This window comes from Oryctolagus cuniculus, chromosome 8 (genome assembly GCF_051225735.1).
Source record: "Oryctolagus cuniculus isolate XC-2025 breed Fujian yellow rabbit chromosome 8, ASM5122573v1, whole genome shotgun sequence".
Taxonomy (NCBI): Eukaryota; Metazoa; Chordata; class Mammalia; order Lagomorpha; family Leporidae; genus Oryctolagus; species Oryctolagus cuniculus.
The window spans coordinates 22,541,424-22,564,582 of NC_142874.1; the positions used below are offsets into that span (position 1 = coordinate 22,541,424).

The 23,159-nt window shown below is 42.8% G+C and overlaps 1 protein-coding gene and 1 long non-coding RNA gene across 3 annotated transcripts; one reads left to right on the top strand and one right to left on the bottom strand.

Moving 5' to 3' along the window:
• The first annotated feature begins 5,555 nt into the window (after positions 1-5,555).
• LOC138847836 (uncharacterized) lies at positions 5,556-12,754 on the top strand. The gene is given in 2 exon segments (XM_089301754.1): positions 5,556-8,862; positions 10,082-12,754. Coding segments are annotated over 2 exon segments (3,312 nt in total). The 3' UTR covers positions 10,087-12,754.
• A 199-nt stretch (positions 12,755-12,953) lies between these two features.
• LOC149124911 (uncharacterized) lies at positions 12,954-17,311 on the bottom strand. 2 transcript variants are annotated; one of them, XR_016212522.1, is made up of 4 exons: positions 17,132-17,311; positions 16,869-16,946; positions 15,343-15,423; positions 12,954-13,165 (listed from the first exon to the last, which is right to left on the bottom strand). It is a non-coding gene; the product is annotated as an uncharacterized LOC149124911 (long non-coding RNA). The 2 variants fall into 2 exon arrangements; XR_016212521.1 differs by having other exon boundaries at positions 15,343-15,426.
• Positions 17,312-23,159: the final 5,848 nt, after the last annotated feature.

Consider the following 23,159-nt stretch of genomic DNA (forward strand, 5'->3'; position numbering starts at 1 on the left):
AATCATAGACCATCTTTTTGTTTTAACAATTTTAACGTAAAATTGAAAGATGGTTTATTTGTTTAAAAGCACTCTGAAGGCTAAGCAAATGCATGTGTTTTATGATAGTATATATGAAGATACTTCAAAAAGTCCATGGAAAAACTGGACTGAAAGATAAGTTTATTTTGGTTTAATTTTTAAATTCATGCATTTTTCATACTATGCATTTACCACAAGTTTTTGAAGACCCCTTGGATGCATGGAGTTCAAAAAGGTCAGCACAAAAATCAATTTCTCTTTTAATTTAATTTTCCATGATCTTTGTGAAGTCTCTTCCTTTTGAAATAGAAACAATATAGGATATTCAGAACTGCAGAACTCTAAGTTAAGAAATGTTACTTTATATAACATTTTTTAAACACTGATGATTACACAGGCACCTTAACTGGAAAGCATTTAGGATGCTTTCCAGCTTATTTATTTTTATGAAGAGACTTGAGGTACATTAAAGAACACTGGCAAGGAGTGATTTAAAAAATCATTTTTCAGTTTCGAGAGTCCTTTTACAGATTTTTTAATGAGGATGCAGCAAAGGCAACATTGAAGCATATTGTGAAATACTCAGGTTAGACGAGAAATCGTTTCCTGAGGGGATTTAGTCATAGGAACAAGTCACCAAGAGGAAGCGCTACAATCTTTTTCTCTAGAGATCTTTAAAAACATGACATGTTTCATCTCTCCAGGACAGTGTCGAATGTGAAGCTAGATGGTTACAATACTTGAATTCAAGGAGAATATAAATTTTTTTAACTGTGGGTAAGAATTTTATGTCTTCAAAAATGCTTAAAATGGGAAAAATTATTAATGAATTTCCAATCAACTTGGGTAAAACAATTTTCTTGCTGCACAGAAAGTAAACTCCCAGCACAGCACTGCTGCTTCTGGCTTTATAAATTCTTCGTTTAGACTCTGGCTCCTTTTCTAACATGAACATAACAGTCCAGGAACTCATATTTGGAATCCAAGTTACATAACTTATTAAATGTTGCCAAAATCAGTAATATTTCTTATTGTCAAGTATGCTTTGTTTATGAAATACAGTGATTATATATTATACCTGAAGAGGCCCCAGGAAATAAGATTAGATATGAAAATACTCATGGGACAATTTTCAGAATGAATTCACCCACGGCAAGATTTTTTTTCTAATGGATGAAGACAGGTCGAATTCTTGTAGTGTAACATTATACTAATATCAGAGATGCAATACAGTCTTGACAGGGATTTGGGTACCAATGGCTATGCCACTGTTTCCCAGTAAAATCGATTAAACACTGCACACTCCTCCATACATCTCAGGAAATGAAGGTATATCTGACATCTTAGAGAAAATAAGAAAAACAAGGGTAAAGACAGAAGCTTAGGCACATATATGCATAGGCAAGGGACAGTCAGGCAATCCTGGCTGAACAGAGAGTAAGGAGTGTCCCAGGGCATATGAGAGACAGACACGTCAGTGCCCCAGAGACCACCATGTATAAAAGTTCAGTAAGGACACCTGAGTCAAGGGCAAAGGGAGGTAAGAAGATGAGCTCTAAGTAGCATCATCTGACTTGACAGGAAGGACATTATCAATGACCTTCATGGTCAGAGACTGAAGTTTGTAGGAGATGATAGGGAGAAACGAGAAGTGAAGAAAAAATGTGGCAGTGACCTAGACTTTTTCTAATTATTGGTAGTTGGCTGTAGAGAGCAGAAGCATTCCTAAGGAAGAGTAGAACCAGAATAACAAGGATGCTAACAGCAAACAGGAAGGAGAATGGGGGCAGACATTTAGCCCAGCAGTTGAGGCACCCACATTCCTCATTGGAGGGTGTGGGTCTGATGCCAGCTCAGGGTGCTGACTCCAGCTTCCTGCTAATACAGACCTGAGAGGCAGCTGTAGTGGCTCAAGTAGCTGGGTCCCTGTCCCCCATGTGGGAGACCTGGATTGAGTTCTGGGCTCCTGGTTTTGGCTCTGGCTGAGCCCCAGTCATTGCAAGCATCTGAGGTTTGGATAGGATTTTTCCCTCTCCCTTCCTCCACACCCCCTTCCCAAGGAATAATAAAAAAAAATTTTTTTTTTCACAAGAGAAAGGATACTGCTCTTGACATTGTACCACAGAAGCATGCGGGGACACAGAACAAATCCTTTTTTTTTTCTTACTTTCCTCAAGCCGCAGAGTGCAATGGCATATATATGTGCTCCTCCTGAAACTGTTTATGATATGATTTTAAACAAACCTTATATTTTATAGAGTGATTTTTATATTACTTCTTATTTTTCTGAATTGAAACACAAATCACATGAGCTGCTCAATTAGGCAGCATTTGCTGAGTTATGCTGAGGTAATAAACAGTCCCCACATGCCCGCGGCTTCTAGCAGCACAGGGTCACTCCTTGCCTGCATAGCACGGGACTGCCACATATGTTCCTAATTCAGGAGTCCAGAATGATGAATGGCTCCTCTCTGGTTATGCTGTGAGCAGAGGAGGGGAGTGATGATGGAGCCACCCGTTGTTCCCAAGCTTCTGCTGTACTCATGGCTGGGATCACTTTGCTTGCACTGCATTGATCAAAGCAGGTCACCTGCCTCAGACATGGGATGCAAAAGGAGAATTCTCTGACAGGGAGGGCAGGGAACATATGTTAACAATACGATATAACAACTGTTCGGACTTTGGAAAGCATAAAATATCTAGAAAAAAATAAAGGTTTCCGTATCGTTAGTTTACTGATTGGATCATAATAGGCATTCTGTTTGTATACTTCTTTCCAATTAACACTACATCACAATCTTTCTCTATGTCCTTTGTATTCTTTAAAATGTTATTTTAAAGGTTCTGCATAATTGCATTGTTTGGACGTATGTATTCTTTAGCCTTTACCTTGACTTTCTCACTTTATCTTTGTTAAAGTTCAGCTATTTGGCATTTTAGGACACATTTTCTAAGCTTGCTTTTGCAAAATGTTAATGACCTGAAAAAAAATGCCTCTACGCCTTTAAAAATGGCTGCCTAATCTCTCCTCTTGAAGAATTAACCTCTCCTTGAGAAAATAAGTTTTTTTTTTTTCCAGTAGTATCTGAACAGTTGCCTAGAAAATGAAAATAACACCCAGGAGTGCTGATGTATTTGAGGTGTTTTATGCCCATGATTTGATTCATTGTGAAATCTTTGGGGTGACCAATGCACCTTCTTTACAGCCCTAAGAACTCCCTGTCAATCACTTAGCAAACGAGTTAGCACTCAGGCATTACCCATTTCAAGATTTTCACTAAGAATGTCCATTGGAGAGTTTAATTTTGAGATTACATGGGTTCCCTTTAACAATCTGAAATCTAAAGAAATAAATTAGATGAGTGATGTGGTTGGCACCTGTTTCGTTACCGAAGATCAATTCCTTCCTTCTTTCTGTCCTAATGGCACATTCCAGCAGTGGAGCCTGACCCCACCCTCCGCTCTAAGGGCAGGATGGACCAATGAGAGGGTGGCCCTGGTCTCCTTGTCACTGACTTACTGAGGGTGGCCAGCCTGCACCATCCTGCTGGTATGAGAAGATGTCTGACTTCGAAGAAATCTTCCTTGTGTTCTAAGAGTCAGCCATGTGTTTCTCCTTCCTCGTGACAATTTCATGTCCAGGAGTGACCCTTGCAATAGTTGTGAACAGCTCCCCTGCATGTTAGAAAGAAGCGAAAAGGGAGAGTGTCGGGCACAAGAGGTGAAAACAACTTGGGACTTTGATGGCCTATGGGGAATGCTGAGTCAACCATCCTGGAAATGTGCCTGCCCTCTTGAAGTCCTGTTATATAAAAGTTAGTGCATTTCATTACTGCCTAATCAGATTCAGGGGACTTCAGGACTCCTGAAGAAGGCATTCCTACTGCTACAAGGCAGGCAGGATGTGCTCAGAACTATCAACCCAGGAGTCTGCATGGGACTTCTGAAACACAATCCATCTGACACTGACACATGCATAGCAGGACTCTGTGTGCACTTGGTGCCCTGACTGTCACTCAGTTGCTGAAAGGGCTGTCATGCATGCCTGTGTTGTGATTAAGGAAGTAGAGGCAGGGCCAGCGCTGTGGTGTAGTGGGTAAAGCCGCCGCCTGCAGTGCCAGCATCCCATTTGGGCACTGATTCGGGTTCTGGCTGCTCCACTTCCAATCCAGCTCTCTGCCATGGCCTGGGAAAGCAGCAGAGAATGGCCTAAGTGCTTGGGCCCCTGCACCCACATGGGAGACCCTGATGAAGCTCCTGGCTCCTGGTTTTGGATCGGGCTGGCTCTGGCCATTGCAGCTGAAGTAGCACCTTGACAGTAGGGACTCCATTTTGGAGCACTTGAGACTGCATTCTGGGAAAGTACCCCCCCCACCGTGAGACTCTGGTCTGAAACTATGATCTCAGATAGTCGGACAATAGCAGTGCACTACATCACCCTTAGCAACGCACAAAAGCCCCCTAGCATGATTGCTCAAGCTTAAAAGTAGAAAGGTTGCACCTGGGTTACCTGGGCTAATAATGAAGATGTGATTTGTCTATGTCTTAAAATCATAATTGCTGATTGTAAGATTTTAGCAACCGCTTAGCAACCGTGTATTCTCTCCCCCCTCCCGATTTTGCGGTTTTTGCCTTTATAAACCCTATGCTGTAATTCCTCACTGCTCCTCTGTCCTTGTCAGAGGGCCCCAACATGTTGGATCAATAAATTTAACCCTTTGCTGGTTGCATGAGAGAAAAAGTCTCTTGGAGTCGTTCCTCGGGCGGTGGGCTTTTTTTTAGACCCTAACATTTGGAGGCCCCAGCGAGATCTGACTGCTGCCTGTGGACGCTTCCAACGGATATCTCTCGGGGTGAGTAAGGCGCCTATTGTTTTGATTGAACGTGTACACTTTGATTTGTTGTTTGGTAAGGTTTGTTATTTGTTTGTAATCGGCAGCGTGGTTGTCGGGCTCGAGCGAGAGCTCCACCCGACTGTGGCGGGCAGACGTGCTCCGGAGCCACAGACCACATCCCGGGGGACGCCCCGGGAGAAAGGGAGAACTGGGGACGCCCAGTGTTTCCTGTTTGGTGGGTTGCCTGCAGTAGGGAAATAGACTGCAGAGACTCACATTTTGTTTGTACTGCCGAAACTTTGGTATTTGATCGAGCTCGTTAGTCTTTTGTATTTGTTAAGCATTTTTGGGACGCCGTGATGGCTCCCGTTTGGTAGGCATTTGTGTGGTCGTTGTATGCTGCTTCTCTACGCTGTTTGTCTGTTTGTGTACATTGTGTTGTCTGCTAACATGGGCCAGACTGTGTCTACACCTTTGTCTCTAACTTTGAATCATTGGTCGGAGGTAAGCGGCCGGGCACATAATTTTTCTTTGTCAGTCAAGAAGACGAAGTGGCAGACCTTCTGTGCCTCTGAATGGCCAGCCCTCAGAGTAGATTGGCCACCAGAGGGCTCATTCCATTTACCACTCATTCACCGAGTGAAAGAGGCTGTTTTCCAACCCGGCCGTCATGGTCACCCAGACCAACAACCTTACATAATGGTCTGGCAGGACTTGTGTGAAAATCCACCTAATTGGGTAAGACCTTTCCTCCTGCCTGTCCCTACCTCGCAGGCTTCCACGCCGGCTATCGTGCTGCCTGCCAAGATATTGTCACCACCGGCAGCACCATCGCCGTCACCACCAGTGCTGCCAGAATCTCAGGATTTGACTGTTTTTGACTCTCCCCCTCCTTACCCGCCTGCTCGGTTAAATCTCCCTGTCTCTCCACTCTTGCCGGCTGAGCCGGGCAGCTCACTGTCGTCTCCTGCTTCCCCTCCCTCCTCTGTCTCGTCCCCATCCTCCCCGACATTGTCATGCCCCGGGGAGGGAGGACCTGCCCAGGGGACTCGGAGCCGAAAAGTGGCTGTGACTCTCCCCCTCCGACTGTACGGGCCTGTAGTGGATGATGGGCAGGGGGGAGAAATGCCAGCATTACAGTATTGGCCATTTTCATCTTCAGATCTCTATAACTGGAAAAATAACAATCCCCCTTTCTCTGAAGACCCCTCGCGTCTTACAGGTCTTGTCGAATCGTTAATGTTCTCTCATCAGCCGACATGGGACGATTGTCAACAATTGTTAAACACCCTTTTTACCACTGAAGAAAGGGATCGGATCCTCCTGGAAGCCAGGAAGAATGTCCCTGGGCAAGATGGGAGGCCGACTCAGCTCCAAAATATAATTGACGATTTCTTTCCCCTGCGCCGACCTAACTGGGATCCTAATACGCAAACAGGTAGGGAGCATCTGTCCACCTATCGCCAGTCTCTAGTAGCGGGGCTCCGTGCAGCAGCACGGAGGCCCACTAACTTAGCCAAGGTAAGGGAAATTATGCAGGGACCTGATGAATCTCCCTCGGTTTTTCTAGAAAGATTGATGGAAGCATACCGAAGATATACTCCATTTGACCCTCAGTCTGAGGAGCAGCGGGCGTCAGTAACTATGGCCTTCATTGGCCAGTCTGCTCCAGACATACGCCGCAAACTGCAGCGTTTAGAAGGGCTGCAGGATCTGACCCTACGGGATTTAGTCAAGGAGGCAGATAAAGTGTTTTATAAGCGAGAAACCGAGGAAGAAAAAGAGCAAAAAAGGGATAAAAAGCGAAACCGAGACTTAACCAAAATTTTAGCTACAATAGTAGACAATTCGGGGGCCCGTAAGAAAGGGAACAGGAAGGAAAATAACACAGGACCACGACGTTGTCCACCCCTAGACCCAGACCAATGTGCCTATTGCAAGGATAAGGGGCACTGGGCAAGAGATTGCCCTAAAAATCCCAAGCGAAGGTCGACTCAACTTCAGACCACGACTTTAACCCTGGAGAAAGATGACTAGGGGCGACGGGGCTCGGATCCCCTCCCCGAGCTCAGGGTAAACTTTAGTGTGGAGGGGACTCCCATCAACTTTGAAGTAGACACAGGAGCAGTTTATTCGGTTTTGCAGAAACCCCTAGGTCCCCTCTCCAGCAAGAGATCTTTAGTACAAGGAGCAAATGGCAGCCAGTACCGGGCATGGACCACAAAGCGAACTATGGACTTGGGACGGGGGAAAGTTCAACATTCCTTTCTAGTAATTCCTAATTGCCCTGCTCCCTTGATGGGAAGAGACTTGCTAACCAAACTAAAAGCTCGGATAACTTTTGAACCTGTCGGGCCCAGGGTGGAGTTTTTGAATCCATTAGTGAGCGGCCCTGTGGCCACTGTGTTATCTATGTCTGTGGAAGATGAATATCGTCTCTATGAAAGGCCGAAAGGAGGACAGGAATCAGAGATCCAGTTCTGGCTCACTGCTCATCCAGACTCCTGGGCGGAGACAGCAGGGCTAGGACTGGCTGTGCATCAGCCTCCGGTAGTAGTCACTCTCAGAACCAGTGCAGTCCCAATCCGGGTGAGGCAATATCCTATCAGCAAAGAGGCAAGGGAGGGAATCAGACCTCATATAAAAAAACTACTTGCCCTGGGGGTCCTAAAGCCTTGTCACTCAGCCTGGAATACACCTCTGCTACCAGTCAAAAAGCCCGGAACGCAAGACTATCGCCCAGTACAGGACTTAAGGGAGGTAAACAGTAGGGTTCAAGATATTCACCCTACTGTGCCTAACCCCTATAATTTGTTGAGCACACTCAGCCCTGACCGCACCTGGTACTCTGTGTTGGATTTAAAAGATGCTTTCTTTTGTCTACAACTGCATAAGGACAGCCAGCCGTTGTTTGCCTTTGAGTGGCTGGATCCTGAGGAAGGAATTTCAGGGCAATTAACCTGGACACGGCTGCCGCAGGGCTTTAAAAATTCGCCCACCATATTTGATGAGGCACTTCACCAGGACCTAAGCCACTTCCGGAGTAACCATCCAGAGATAACGCTGCTACAATATGTTGACGATCTGCTCCTGGCTGCGGAAACACAGGAAAGCTGTAAGTACGGGACACAGATATTGTTGCAAGAGCTGGCCCGACTGGGATATAGGGCCTCAGCCAAGAAAGCCCAATTGTGCCGCAGAGAAGTCATTTTCTTAGGGTATGCCCTCAAGGATGGGAAGCGCTGGTTAACGGAAGCGCGTAAAAAGACTGTGACTCAGATCCCTGTCCCCACAACCCGAAAACAACTCCGGGAATTTCTGGGAACGGCTGGCTTTTGCAGGCTATGGATACCGGGATTTGCTTCACTAGCCTCCCCACTCTACCCTCTGCTCAAAGGGGACAAGGACTTTGTATGGGGATCTGAACAACAGCAGGCCTTTGATGACATCAAACGGGCACTGCTTTCGGCCCCTGCTCTAGCCCTGCCGGATGTTGAAAAGCCGTTTACCCTTTACATTGAAGAACGAAAGGGGGTGGCTAGAGGGGTCCTAACTCAGACTCTGGGACCCTGGAAGCGACCAGTCGCTTATTTATCTAAACGCCTGGACTCTGTGGCGAGTGGGTGGCCCCGATGCCTAAAAGCCATTGCTGCGGCGGCCCTGTTGACTAAGGATGCGGACAAATTGACTCTGGGACAAAAGTTGACTGTTGTGGCTCCGCATTCTTTAGAAAGTGTTATAAGGCAACCACCCGATAGGTGGCTCTCAAATGCCCGCATTACACATTATCAAAGCATTCTCTTGGATAAGGATCGGGTTACTTTCGGTCTTCCAACTGCCCTAAACCCCGCCACCCTGCTCCCGGACGAAGCCGCTGAGCCCATCCTTCACACCTGTCAAGATATCCTAGCCGAGGAGGCTGGCGTCCGCCGAGACCTGATGGACCAGCCCCTGCTTAACCCGGAGGTAACATGGTTCACGGATGGGAGCAGCTTTCTGCTAGACGGTAAGCGGCGGGCCGGGGCGGCAGTAGTTAGTGCCACGGGCACCATTTGGTCAGCCAGCCTACCAGAAGGGACTTCAGCCCAAAAGGCTGAGCTAATCGCACTAACGAAAGCATTGGAACTGGCCAAAGGAAAGAAAGCAAATATCTATACTGACAGCCGCTATGCTTTCGCCACGGCTCATGTGCACGGGGCAATATATCAACAAAGAGGGCTGTTAACTTCAGCAGGAAAGGAAATAAAACATAAGGCTGAAATCCTCCGCCTTCTGGCTGCCGTCCTGCTACCCTCTAAACTGGCAATAATTCATTGCCCAAGTCATCAAAAGGGAACTGACCCGGTGGCCCTAGGAAATCAGAAGGCAGATGAGGAGGCCAGAGCGGTTGCTCTGCAGGATCCGGGGGCTAATATCCTCCTAGCAGAAGTAGGTAACGGCCCCCCATTGGAACCTGAGACAGACTCTCTGGAACAGCGGGCCACCTCTTATTTGCAACAGGTCCACCAGTTTACCCACCTGGGAACACAAAAATTACAGAGTTTGTTGCGAGATCAACCTTTTTCTTTGTCCCCTTCTGACAATAAGCGTCTGGCAGAACAGGTTGCCAAGAACTGCAAAGCATGCCAAGCGGTAAATGCCCATCCGGCTCAAACATCCGACGGAAAAAGGTTAAGAGGTGATAGACCAGGACAATTTTGGGAAGTGGACTTTACTGAGATTAAACCGGCCAGGTGTGGATATCGATACCTTCTGGTCTTTGTTGACACCTTCTCGGGATGGGTAGAGGCCTACCCCACCCGGAATGAAACCGCTTTAGTCGTGGCTAAAAAGATAATGGAAGAAATTTTCCCTCGGTTTGGACTGCCACAGGTAATTGGGTCTGATAATGGACCGGCGTTCGTGGCCCAGGTGAGTCAGGGGTTGGCCAGGATACTGGGGATTACATGGAGATTGCATTGTGCTTACCGACCCCAAAGTTCAGGGCAGGTAGAGAGAATGAATAGGACAATTAAGGAAACTTTGACTAAATTGGCCTTGGAGACTGGCTTAAAGGATTGGACTATGCTCCTACCTTATGCCCTGTTTAGGGCTAGAAACACTCCCTCCTCTTCTATGTTTAACCTCACACCTTTTGAAATATTGTATGGTACCTCTCCCCCTATTAAACATCTTGATTCTACTATAAGTACCCAGACTTTGCCTTGTACCCCTCTGATTGTTAGGTTAAAAGCCCTGGAGGACATACAGAAGTTTGTCTGGCGACAACTGACTACTAATTACCAACCAGGAGAAGAGACTGTGCCGCATCGCTTCCAGGTTGGGGACTCTGTCTACGTGAGAAGACATCGTGCCCAAAATCTGGAGCCACGTTGGAAAGGCCCCTACGTGGTGCTCCTTACAACACCAACGGCTGTGAAAGTGGATGGTATCACCAGCTGGATTCATGCATCTCATCTCAAGCCTGCATCGCCACCAGGAACGGAATGGAAATTGGAAAAGACTGACAACCCCCTCAAAATTAAAATTCGCCGTGTGGGTAATGGGACTGTGGATCCTTCCTCTGATATGCGGTAATCCCCATGAACCCCAGTCGTTAACCTGGGAGGTTGTTAATCCCATGGGGCAAGTAGTCTGGTCTCTTAGTGGGGTCCATACGCCCGGAACGTGGTGGCCCCCACTACACCCAGATGTATGCCGATTGATAGCAGGAATGGATACCTGGGATATAGATCTTGATAGTGTCCCGATTCCCCGGCTTTTTGATGAATGGGGACCCGGATGTGGGAACTCGGTCAAAAAGTGTATGTTGCGACAACTTGACTTTTATGTGTGTCCCAAAGATGGAAGAACTAAACAACAGGAAAGGCAATGTGGAGGGCTAGAATCTTTATATTGTAAAGCATGGGGCTGTGAGACTACAGGACAAGTTTACTGGGAGCCCACCTCTAATTGGGATTGGATTACAGTACAACGTAATTATACCCCTGAGGGACACTTTGAGTGTCTAATAAAGCCAAAGCCTGGGTCATGTCGGTCAACGACCTATTGTCTCCCCCTTAACATTACCTTCACTAGTAAAGGGCGAAGGTTAACTACCCTAACGGAATGGGTAAAAGGAAGGACTTGGGGACTCAGATATTATGTCTCAGGAACCGATTTTGGTTTCTGGTTTACTATTAGGCTAACTAGAACTACTGTCCCAATAGCAGTGGGGCCTAACCCAGAGATTAAACCTAGACCAATTGAAACTGCCCCAAGACCTAAAACCAAAGCACCTCCTTCCCAGGGGCCCCAACCAGAACTTTCACCTCTGCCCATAACCTCAGCCCTACGACCAAAACCCTTGGATACAGGAAACGCTCCCCCATTGTTTAAGTTGATCGAGGGAGCATTTGCTGCCCTTAATTATACCCAAGGGGGAGTCCAGTCATGTTGGTTGTGCTTGTCGGCTGCTCCACCTTACTATGAGGGAATTGCATTTAATGGATCCCTAAGGCCTGTAAATTCTACCTCTTGTGACTGGGGGGGGGGGTGCATAAACTCACCCTGCCAGCAGTCTCAGGGCATGGGCTGTGTATTAGCACATCTCCTTCCACTGTTATCGGAGCTCTATGTAATCAGACAGTAATGCTAAATTCTTCCCTCTCAGAATATTGGGCTCCGCAGGAAGGTGCATGGTGGGCCTGCAACACTGGCATAACACCCTGTATTTCTGTGTCTGTGTTTAATCAAGGTAAAAATTATTGTATAATGGTACACTTATTACCTAGAATACTTTATCATGAAGCTAATTCTTTTGAAGATGCAATAGAAAACAAACAGCTCCGAGTTAAAAGGGAACCACTGTCTGTGTCTTTGGCAGTCCTCCTAGGTGTTGCAACGGCAGCTGGAATAGGAACAGGAACTGCAGCCCTGGTAACTGGAGAGCAACATCTCTCACAGTTAAGAGCAGCCATAACTCGAGACATAAAAGATTTAGAAAATTCAATATCAGCTTTGGAGCAATCTCTAACTTCACTTTCAGAGGTGGTGTTGCAAAATAGAAGGGGTCTGGATCTCATTTTTATGAAGGAGGGAGGTTTGTGTGTGGCATTAAAAGAAGAATGTTGTTTTTATGCAGATAAAACTGGGGTAGTACGTGATAGCATGGCCAAGCTCAGAAAACGCCTTGAAAAAAGACAGTGGGAAAAAACTCAGCAACAAGGATGGTTTGAGTCGTGGTTTACCAAATCCCCCTGGCTGACTACGCTACTCTCCTCCCTAGCAGGTCCCCTGATCATTCTGCTCCTAATTGTTACCATTGGACCTTGCATTTTAAATAGACTTGTAACCTTTTTTAGGGAACAAATTGGCAACGTTAAACTTATGGTAATTAGGCAACAGTATGCCACTCTCCAAAATTATAAAACTGACAATCTCTAGGATTAGAGATTGTGCCAACAGGAAGTGGGGAATGAAGTAGCACCTTGACAGTAGGGACTCCATTTTGGAGCACTTGAGACTGCATTCTGGGAAAGTACCCCCCCCACCGTGAGACTCTGGTCTGAAACTATGATCTCAGATAGTCGGACAATAGCAGTGCACTACATCACCCTTAGCAACGCACAAAAGCCCCCTAGCATGATTGCTCAAGCTTAAAAGTAGAAAGGTTGCACCTGGGTTACCTGGGCTAATAATGAAGATGTGATTTGTCTATGTCTTAAAATCATAATTGCTGATTGTAAGATTTTAGCAACCGCTTAGCAACCGTGTATTCTCTCCCCCCTCCCGATTTTGCGGTTTTTGCCTTTATAAACCCTATGCTGTAATTCCTCACTGCTCCTCTGTCCTTGTCAGAGGGCCCCAACATGTTGGATCAATAAATTTAACCCTTTGCTGGTTGCATGAGAGAAAAAGTCTCTTGGAGTCGTTCCTCGGGCGGTGGGCTTTTTTTTAGACCCTAACACAGCCATTTGTGGAGTGAACCAGCAGATGGAGGACTTCTCTCTCTCTGCCTCTCCTTCTTTGTGTAACTCTGACTCTCAAATAAATAAATCTTTAAAAAGCAAGAAAATAGGGGCAAGTTAAACATCACATTTTTAAAAGATTCATTTATTTATTTGAAATGCAGAGCTACAAAGAGAGAAGGAGAAACAGAGGCAAAGAGGTCTTCCATCTGCTGGTTCACTTCCCAAAAGGTGGCAACAGCCCAGGCTGGGCAGCTCAAAGCCAGGAGCCTGGAACTTCTTCAGGGTCTCCCATATGGGTGCAGGGGCCCAAGGACTTGGGCCATCCTTCACTGCTTTCTCAGGTGCATTAGGAGGTAGCTGGATTGGAAATAGAGCATCAGAGACACAAATCAGCTCCCATATGGGACACTGGTGTCATAGGCCACGGCCCCACCCACCAAACCACAACACTGGCCTCAAATTAAACATCATATTTGAATCTCAAAATAAAGGGGGGGGGTGGACAGGGTGATTTTAGTTCCTAAATGTCAATTCAGGTGCTTTACAATAAACAAAATAAATTCTAATGCATAAACGTGCAAGTTATATCCCAGAAATGCCCACCATTAGCAGTAGACAGCATAAGAGTTTGCTCACAGCTTTGGAATGTTTCCCTCAGGGCAATGAAACAGACTGACACTCAAGATTCAGTCATAAAATTGGTTGATTTGAAGCACAAGTCGTTCCACTTTACTCATGAAGATAAGACATACAAAGAACCAGGGATGGAAGGCATAGCTAATACAAAATCGATTTCTCTCATTGGTTCTGAAGTCTTTCCTTCCATGTCTCTCACCCAAGTTTGTAATGGCAAAAATCAAAATCACTCTCTGGAATTCAGTTTCATGTTTCTGCTTTCCATTCTCTAACTCCGAGATATAGGTGAAAATGACCACACTGAGTTGAATACAAAGTGTCTAAACCTCAGACAACCAAGTCCTGCAGAGTTAAGCCTGAACTAGAATCTGAAGCCTTGACAAGCTCCCTCAGTCAGCTACATACAAGGACAAAACTTTCTTAAAAATTATTTATTTTATTTGAAAGGCAGAGTTACAAAGAGACGGACACACACACTCACACACACACACACAGAGAGAGAGAGAGAAAGGTATTCCATCTGCTGGTTTACTCCCCAAATGGCCTAAAGGGTTGGTGGTGGTCTGGTCCAAAGCCAGGAGCCAGGACCTTCTTCTGGGTCTCCCACGTGGGTGCAGGGGCCCAGGCTCTTGGGTCATCCTCTGCTGCTTTCCCAGGCACATTGACAAGGAGGTGGATAGGAAGTGGAGCAGCCAAGAAGAACCAGTGCCCATATGGGCTGCCGGCACTGCAGGAGATGGCTTTACCTGCTATGCCACAGCGCATGCCCCAGGACAAAACTTTTTCACTTTCCAACTCATTCAAGCTTCCTTCTGACATACCTAAGTACATTATAGACAACGATTATATCCCAGAATCTCATTTACATGAATATTTTGATTGAAAAGGAAAAAGGTTTTGTTTTTAACCTCTGACTATAACAATGGGAAAACAGGTACAGAAAGATACAACATTGATTTCCTTTTTTTAAATGAATTTTCTGTTGATCATTTCTCCTTTGCATTAAACATTTGATAACAGTATCTGCAAATAAAAAATGAATTTTCCAGAGGATTTCCCCAAGTTCTCTGGGTAAATGGAGATGCCAATTTCCTCTCAGTCAACAGATTCCCAATTAGGTCTGTGGAATTCCTAGGAATTACGATAAAAAAATATAACCTGAAAATAAAGTGACCACCAAGCCTGAGAGAAGACAAGCCAGGAGTACAGCCAGCAGATCTGGGAAACATTTCTCTTCGATCCTAAGGATTCAGGCACTGAAATGCTCAGGCATAGACTACCTAGAGCTGTCCCTGATTTCTGGGAGAAAGGGGTCCAGGACTCCCAAATGGAGCAAATACGCAGATGTTCAAATCCCAAGTACAAAACTGTATAATGTTTGCACTTAACCTATGCACATCCTTACATACGCCTTTTAAAATCGTTATTTACTTATTTATTTATTTGATAGCAAGAGAGAGAGGAAGTTCCCATCTGGGAGCTCTGCTGGTCAACTTCCCAAACACACAAAGAGACCAGGAATGGGCCAGGGCTGAAGCTGGGATCCAGGAACTCAATCCAGGTCCTCCATACATGTGGAAGGAGGCCAGTTACCCAAACCACACTGCTGCCTCCTAGGATCTGAATTAGCAGGAAGCTGGAGTCAGGAGCCACAGCTGGGTATCAAACCTACATTTTCAGATGTGGGATGCCAGCACCTTAACTGGGGTCTTTAACTTCTAAGCTAAACACCCATCTCCTCCAATGTACCTTAAGCCATCTGTAGATGACTCATAACACTTCACATGGTGCAGAGGCTATGCACATAGTTGCTAGACTGTATTGTTTAGGGGAAAATGACAAGGAAGAAAAGTCTTCACATGTTTAGAACAGATGCAACGTGTGCAGTATTTTCTTACCTGGATGTTTTCAATCCTTGGTTGGTTGAATCCACGGGAGCAGAGAGCCAACTGCGGTAGCTATGTATTAGTTGTCTGTTGCTGCTATAACAAATGACCACAAACTTAGTGGCCTGAAACAACAGGAATTTATCATCCTAGAGTTCTCCTGAAACTACGGTGTCAACAGGGCCATGTTCTCTTCTGGAACCCCTGGAGGCGAGTCTATTCCTTGCCTTTTCCAGGTTTTTGGGACTAACTACAGTCTTTGGATCCAGAAATATTATATCTCCCGGATCCACTTTCATTATAACATCTCTTTCTCTGGCCTGTTTCCTCTGCCTCCCTTTCCCATTTTTAATGGTCCTTCTAACCCTATTATTCCTGCTTGGATAATTCAGGATAATCCCCCTCTCTGATGATTAGCAATCCTAATTCCATCTGCAACTGTAATTCCCAATTGATGTGCACACCAACAGTATGCACAGGCTTAAGAAAATTAAATAAAAAACCGCAAATATGATAAGCAACACTTGACCATCAGTAGTGGGCAAAAAGATATTAAAATTAAAAAGATGAAATATCTTAATTAAAAATACAATTTGGGACTGGCGTTGTGGTGCAGTGGGTTAAATCACCTCTTGGGGTGTCTGAATCCCACAGCAGAGTGCAGATTTGTGTCCTGTCTCTTCCACTTGCAACTCAGCTTTCTCCTAATGTGCCTGGGAAGACAACAGATGACCCTCCACGTCCTGGCCCCTGCTGGCCACGAGAGAGGACCAATAGAACTCCAGACTCCTGGCTCAGCTGGGCTCAGCCCTGGCTGTTATGGACATTTGGGGAGCGAACCAGTGGGTTCTCTTTCTCTACCTATCTCTCCTCTCTCCATTTCACACATTCAAGTAAATAAATAATTCTTTAAAACAACGCGATTTTTGAATTACAGACTTCTACAAACCAGTTAAACAACTTTTTATACACAGCTAAAGAAATAATTACTGAACTGAATATATATATATATCTGATTAGATCACCCAAATGTGCTGATAAAGGACCAAAAACAACAACAAAAAAAGAAGATGTGAAAACAAAGTTAAAATACATTGAAGAAAGGATGAGTAGCTCTAAGACTTGTGTAGTTGGAATCCAAAGGGAAGAGGGTTCAGATAGCTGACAGAGGAGGAAATATGTGAAGAGACAGTGGCAGAAAAGTTGTAAAGTAAATGAAAATGTGAATTCACAAACTCAGGGAGCATAATGACCCTGGCAGCAAAAAAAAAAAAAAAAAAAAAAAAAAAAAAAAAAAAAAAGAAAAGAAAAGAAATCCACACTTTGATGGGTTTTACAAAGTTGGCAAAATACCAAAATCAAAGAGAGGCTCGTAAACGCTTTAAGAAAAAAAAAAGACCCATCACTCAATAAAGACTGAAACTCAGACTGATAGAAAATGCTGAGCTAATGTAACTATAATAAAAATATTTATAATAAAAAATTATTTTGCAGAAGCAAGAGTAGAGTCATTTTCAGATAAACAAAGACAGACTTACCTCTAGCAATTCTTTACTCAAGAAATTTCTAGATGTATTGCAGCAAGAAGGAAAATTATCATAAAGGGATCATCTGACCTATAAGAAAAAATAGCAGTGAAATAAAATCACAAATACATATATATATATATATATGTTATCTTAAAATACTGTCTGCAGAGAATAATAAGGACATTGTCTCATTATTTCCTCTTAAATTTTAAAACACAGCTGTAAAATACAGGTGGGGAGCAGGTATTTAGCCTAGTGGTTAAAATACCCACACTGGAGTAAGTGGGTTCAGTTCTGAACTCTGCCTCTGGACTCCCGCTTCCTGCCAATGCAGGAAGTACAGTGATAGCTCAAGTAAATTGGCTTCCTGCAACCCCTAGGAGAGATCTGGATTGAGTCCCTAGCTCCCAGCTTTGGACCCGGCCCAGCCCCAGCAGCTGTGGGCACTTGAGTAATGAACCAGCAGAAGGGAGCACTCTTCCTCTCTGTCTCTCAGCTTCTCAAAGAAATAAAATTTAAAAAAACAAAAGAGTACACAGCCATCTGCTATTTATGTACCCCAAATACAAAAACTCAGGTGCAGGTAAAATGAGACAATAGCATTGTATCCTTTCTGTCTCTCTCTCTGCATGCCGAATTATCTTAAAAATTAATGTATTGAAACAAACATTACTTCTTCTATACATTTTCCTGTAGTTGAGGAACTCAGAAGGAGCTTAACGGAATGATTTTTCCCAGTCTGCTGAGACATCACAGTCAAGTTGTGGCCTGGGACTCCAGCTGTCCCAGAGCTTGACTGGAACTGAAGTACCTTTCCACAGGCCTGGTATCCTCACAACGGGACATCTGGCTTTCCTTTGAGCCAAAAATCCAAGGTGTCTTTTATATCCTGGGCCCAAACCCAAACAGTACCATTTATGTAACCTTACTGATTGGGCTGGTCAGCTTAACTCATGGGGAGAAGAGATCATTAAATGCCATGATTATCAGAACAGGGAATTACTGGGGGCCACCTGAGATACACAAAGATAACAGTATCAAACAAAAAACCACTGGGTAGCTAGGTTAACACCAGAGAAAATTGACTTTAACACGAAATTACTGTAAAAGATCAGGAAAAAAATCATTACATAATAATTAAGAAAATCTAACCAATCTATATGCAGATTAACATGGGGGAAAATTCATCTCAAAATATAGAGAGCAAAGTATATATGGAACAAAAAGAAAGAAGATAAATTTCAACACATTTCATTCAATTACTAACAGATCCATCAAAAACTAGTAGAGATAAAGAAGCAACAAGTTGACTTCTGCATTTGACAACTGGAGAATGTACATTAATATAGACATGAAGCATTTATAAGAATTAACCCTAAGTGAGGTCAAAATCAGGTATTAGGTAATTTGAAAATTATTTTGTAAGACTATATTCTTAGGATAGTGTACAATTAAAATAAAGTAACAGGGGCAGGCATTTGCCACAGCAGTTAAGACACCATTTGGGCCAGGGCTGGGTCAGGCTAAAGCCATGATGCAGGAGCTTCTTCTGGGTCTCCCACATGGGTTCAGGCGCCCAAGCACTTGGGCAATCTCCTGCTGCTTTCCCAGGAGCATTAGCAGGGAGCCGGATCAGAAGTGGAGCAGCCAGGACTCCCATACGGGATGCCAGCGTTGTACACAGCAGCTTAACCTGCTGCCCGGCAGCACCTGCCTCAATCATCCAGGATTTGAAAACAAACTCAGAAAAAGGAGAAATTAAAAGTAGGGTCTCTTTAATAACAGAAATAAGTAACTCAACAAGGATAAACCAAGCCAAAAGACAAACCTCTAGAGATTGCTCAAGAAAAAGGAGAGAAAACAACCAACCAACAAATCACAAGATGTTAAAGGACAACAGAACTTCAGCTATAAGAGAATAAGAAAATAATAACACTATATTACCGAAAACACTTGCAAAATGAGCGATTCTTAGAAATATAGCACTTATATCACTTACTCAAAACTGGAGAAAACCTCTAAAAATATACCAGTATTTGAGTCAGTAGTTAAAATATGCACATAGTAAATATTAGACCAAACTAGTCTTACAGATAAATTAGACAAAGCTTTCAAGGTAACTATTGGTTTTTACCTTATATACATGTATCAATATAATTGAAAATGAGGAAAGATAAGAACTTCCTAATTCTTTTATGTATTCATCTGAGAGACAGAGACACACAGAGAGCTCCCATCTGAGGCTTCATCCCCAGATGCCTGTGTCTGAGAATGGTGCTAGAGCCAGGAGCTGGGAACGACTCCTTGTTTCCCACAGGTGTGGCAGGAACTGAATCATTTGAGCCTTCCCTGCTGCCTCCCAGGAATCGCATTAGCAGGAAGCTGGAGTCAGGAACTGGAGCCAGGAATCAAACTCAGGCACTCTGATGTAGGAAATATGCATCTTAACCATTAGGCGAAATGCCCATTCTTCAACCTTTTCTTTGAAGTCAACAAAATCTTGCACCAAATTCAGACAAAGATTGCATGAGAAAGCAAAGTTGGACCCATATCATTCATGAATCTAAAGTACATCAAGCCCAACAGTTGTGGAAAAAAAGAAATGATTCATGAATGACCAAGAAGTGTTTTTCTGGGGAATCTGAAGAACCACTTAATGTTTAAAAATCTACAAATATCAACTGCCACATAAGAAGAATAAATCTATGCAAAACAAGAGTTTTATAAAACGCAGCACTCTAAATGAGAAAAAAATTTTAGCAAACAAGTAATTAAAGAGAACTTCTTTAACCTGATAAGAAGTTTCCAGGAAAAGACCAAAGGAAACATCATTGTTAATGATGAAACATTATAATGAATTCCTTTTAACCCCCTGAACTAGCTGTCATATAATACTACACCATTAAAAATGGTACTGGAAATTCTAGCCAGCACAGGAAGGCAAAAAGATGAAATAAATGTCATGCAAACTTAGAAGATAGAAACAACTATCATTATTCTCAAATTATATAATTGTTAAAACACACAAACTCCCTTACAAATTTGCAGGCTATTAAAAATAAGAATTTCATCAAGTGGCTGGTAATATGAGCAATAATAAAATACTATTATATTGCTCTTTATTGGCACCAAATAAAATCAGAGTTTTTAAATGCTATCATTTATATTAGGAACAAAATATATTTATACCTAAGAACAATACTAACAAAATCATGCAAATCTTTTATGCAGCAAATTATAAAATTCTTCTGAAAGATATAATAAACTAATGAGATAAATTATAAGGATTCAATATCACCCAAATTTAGCTAATGGTTTAGTGTCATTTTCACCATGTATCTAGAATTTTTTTTGGAAAACTTTGACAAGTTGATTCTAAAATTTATGAGCAGAGTAAATAACCAAGAAAACAGATGTTTCTGAAACAAAAGAATAAGATGTGAGGACTTGCCTCATAATTATTCAGATTTACTGTGACGCTAATTTTAAGAGTGGCATGGTGCCATAATGGATAACTTGTCCACTGAAACAACAGATAGCCAGAATCAGTCACATGTTTGCTCAGACATTTATTATGTGATACAGGGAGTACATTCAATAACGCGGAAAGGAACGCTATTCAATAAATAGCTCCGAGATAACTGGGTACCCATGTGGGAAAAAATGAAATGGGATTCCAATCTCAAAACACATGTGAAAACAATTTCCACGTAGATTAAGGCTTTGACTATGAGATACAAAACTAAAATTTAGGGGGAAAATAGGAAGACATCATCATGGGAAAACCCAATAATCACAGAGGCATGAAGAATTTCCTTTAGGACTGACAATTTATATTAAAGTTAAGATTTCATACTAATTGGAAGATATAATAACTATTTTCAGAAAAGATAAACTACAGGGCCTGCATTGTGGCATAGTGAGTAAAGCCACCGCCTGGATGGTGGCATCCCACATGGGCACTGGTTACAGACCCTACTGCTGCACTTCCAATCCAGTTCCCTGCTAATGTGCCTGGGAAAGTAGCAGAGGGAGGCCCACCACATAAGACCCGGATGAAGCTCCTGACTCCTGGTTTTAGCCTGGCTCACCTCTGACCATTGTGGCCTTTGGTGAGTGAGCCAGCAGATGGAAAATTATCTAGCTATCTGTTTATCTACCTACTTATCTCTAATGCTGACTTTCAAATAAATCCTTTTTTAAAAAAGTATAAACAACAGTCTAGAAGATGTATTTACAATACAACAAATAGCTAATATTTAGGATATATTTGAGATTTCTACAAATCAATTAGACAAGTAATGTTATAGAAAAATGGGGAGACATTTCTCAAAAGAGGAAACAAGAATAGTTAACATGAAAAGGTCCAAATCTCCTTAGTCAGGATTATTCAAGTTAAGAGACTAAAGGAGAGTCTACTTTACTCTTGTAGATGACAAAAATCAAGAAGTGTGATAATACCAAATCCTGGTGAGGATGTGCAGGTAACTGATTAGAAAAACAAATTGGTATTTCCTATGAAAATTGAAGGTGTTCATACTCTACAATTCAGCAATTGTCCTAAGCACTTATTTTAGAAAAAGTTTTATTCATGTGCACTAAAAGTAAAAGAATATTCAAAAAGCACCAGTTCATAAAACCAAAAACCTGGTAGATCCCAAATGTTCATCAGCAGAAGAGTGGTAAATAAACTGTGATTTGGGCCTGCAACCAAACTCTGCGAGTCATTTCTTGCAAGAAAAATCTCTCAGGATAAAATGAGTGAAAGAAAAGCAAATCCCAGAGCACAGTAGGGTAACATTCTTAAAGAGATGAACAATAAACAATACGGTATTCAGGACTGTGTATGTGTTTAATAAAATTAAAATTACGGGGATGAAGGCAAACACAAAACCCAGAATAATGATTGGCGTAGAGGGTGGGGCGTGGAAATGGGAAATATAACCATAGGGATGCACATTGTTATTCATTTTATTAATATGTCTTGTAAATTGTGTCTATGCCACATTTATTCTGTGGACATATTAATCAGTCTCTGTCAATTTAAAAAGACTGAAATTACACCATGTACCTTCTCAGACTACAAAGGGATAAAACCAATTTATAAATACATGTAGATTAAACATGCTACTGAATGACTAAAAGAAATTAGAAAGAAAATTTAAAAATTTCTTCAAACAAATGAAAATGAAAACACAACTTATCAAAATCACTGGGACACAGCAAAGTCAGAAATAAGAATAAAGTTTATGGTTATAGGTGCTTACACTAAAAATAATGATGCATCTCAAGTACTTAGAAAAATAAGAACCAAACAACTCCAAATTAGCAGGTGACAAATAATCAGAATCAGGGCATAGATAAATAAAAGTAAAATAATAAAATATAAAATATCAACAAGATGAAAAGTTGTTTTTTGAGAAGATAAACAATAGACAAAACTTCAGCCAAAATGAAGAGAGAGAGAGAGAGGCAGAGAGAGAGAGAGACAACTCAAGTAAGATTACAGAATAATGGATACCACATAAATACAAAGGATCATAAAAAACTACAATGAACAACTATATGCTAACAAATTGGAAAAGCTCAAAGTAAGTGATAATTTCCTGGATATATACTACCAATCAAGATCAAATCAAGAAGCGGCCAGTGTTGTAGGGTAGTGGGCAAAGCCACCACCTGCAACACTGGTATTCTATATGGGCTCCAGTCTGTGTCCGGGCTGCTCCACCTCCAATCCAACTCCATGCTAATGGCCTGGGGAAATCAGCAGCATTTGGGCCCCTGCACCTGCATGGGAGACCTGGAGGAAGCTCCTGGCTCCTGGCTTTGGCCTGGCCCAGTGCTGGCTGTTGTAGCCATCTGGGAAGTGACACAATGGGTGGAAGATCTCTCTCTCTCTCTCTCTCTCTCTCTCTTTCTCTCTCTCTCTCCATCCCCCTCTCTTTCTGACATTCTAAATAAATAAATGAATCTTTACTTTAAAAAGATTAAATCAAAAAGATATCGAAAATCTGAATAAATCAATAAGCAATGAGATTGAAGCAATGATTAAAAATCTCCCGTCAAAAAAAATTATAGGACCTTATGAGTGTACTACTGAATTCTACAAAATATTTAAAGAGGAAGTAGCTACAGTACTTTTCAAACTATTCCAAAATATTGGAAAGTATGGAACTCTGCCAAGCTTTTTTTACGAGGCCAAAAACTACCTACAAAGAAGAAAAAGAACAAAGAAAGAAATTAAAAGAATACTATTGCAGTAAGAGCTGCTTGAATGAGTCAAAAGTCACAATTTAA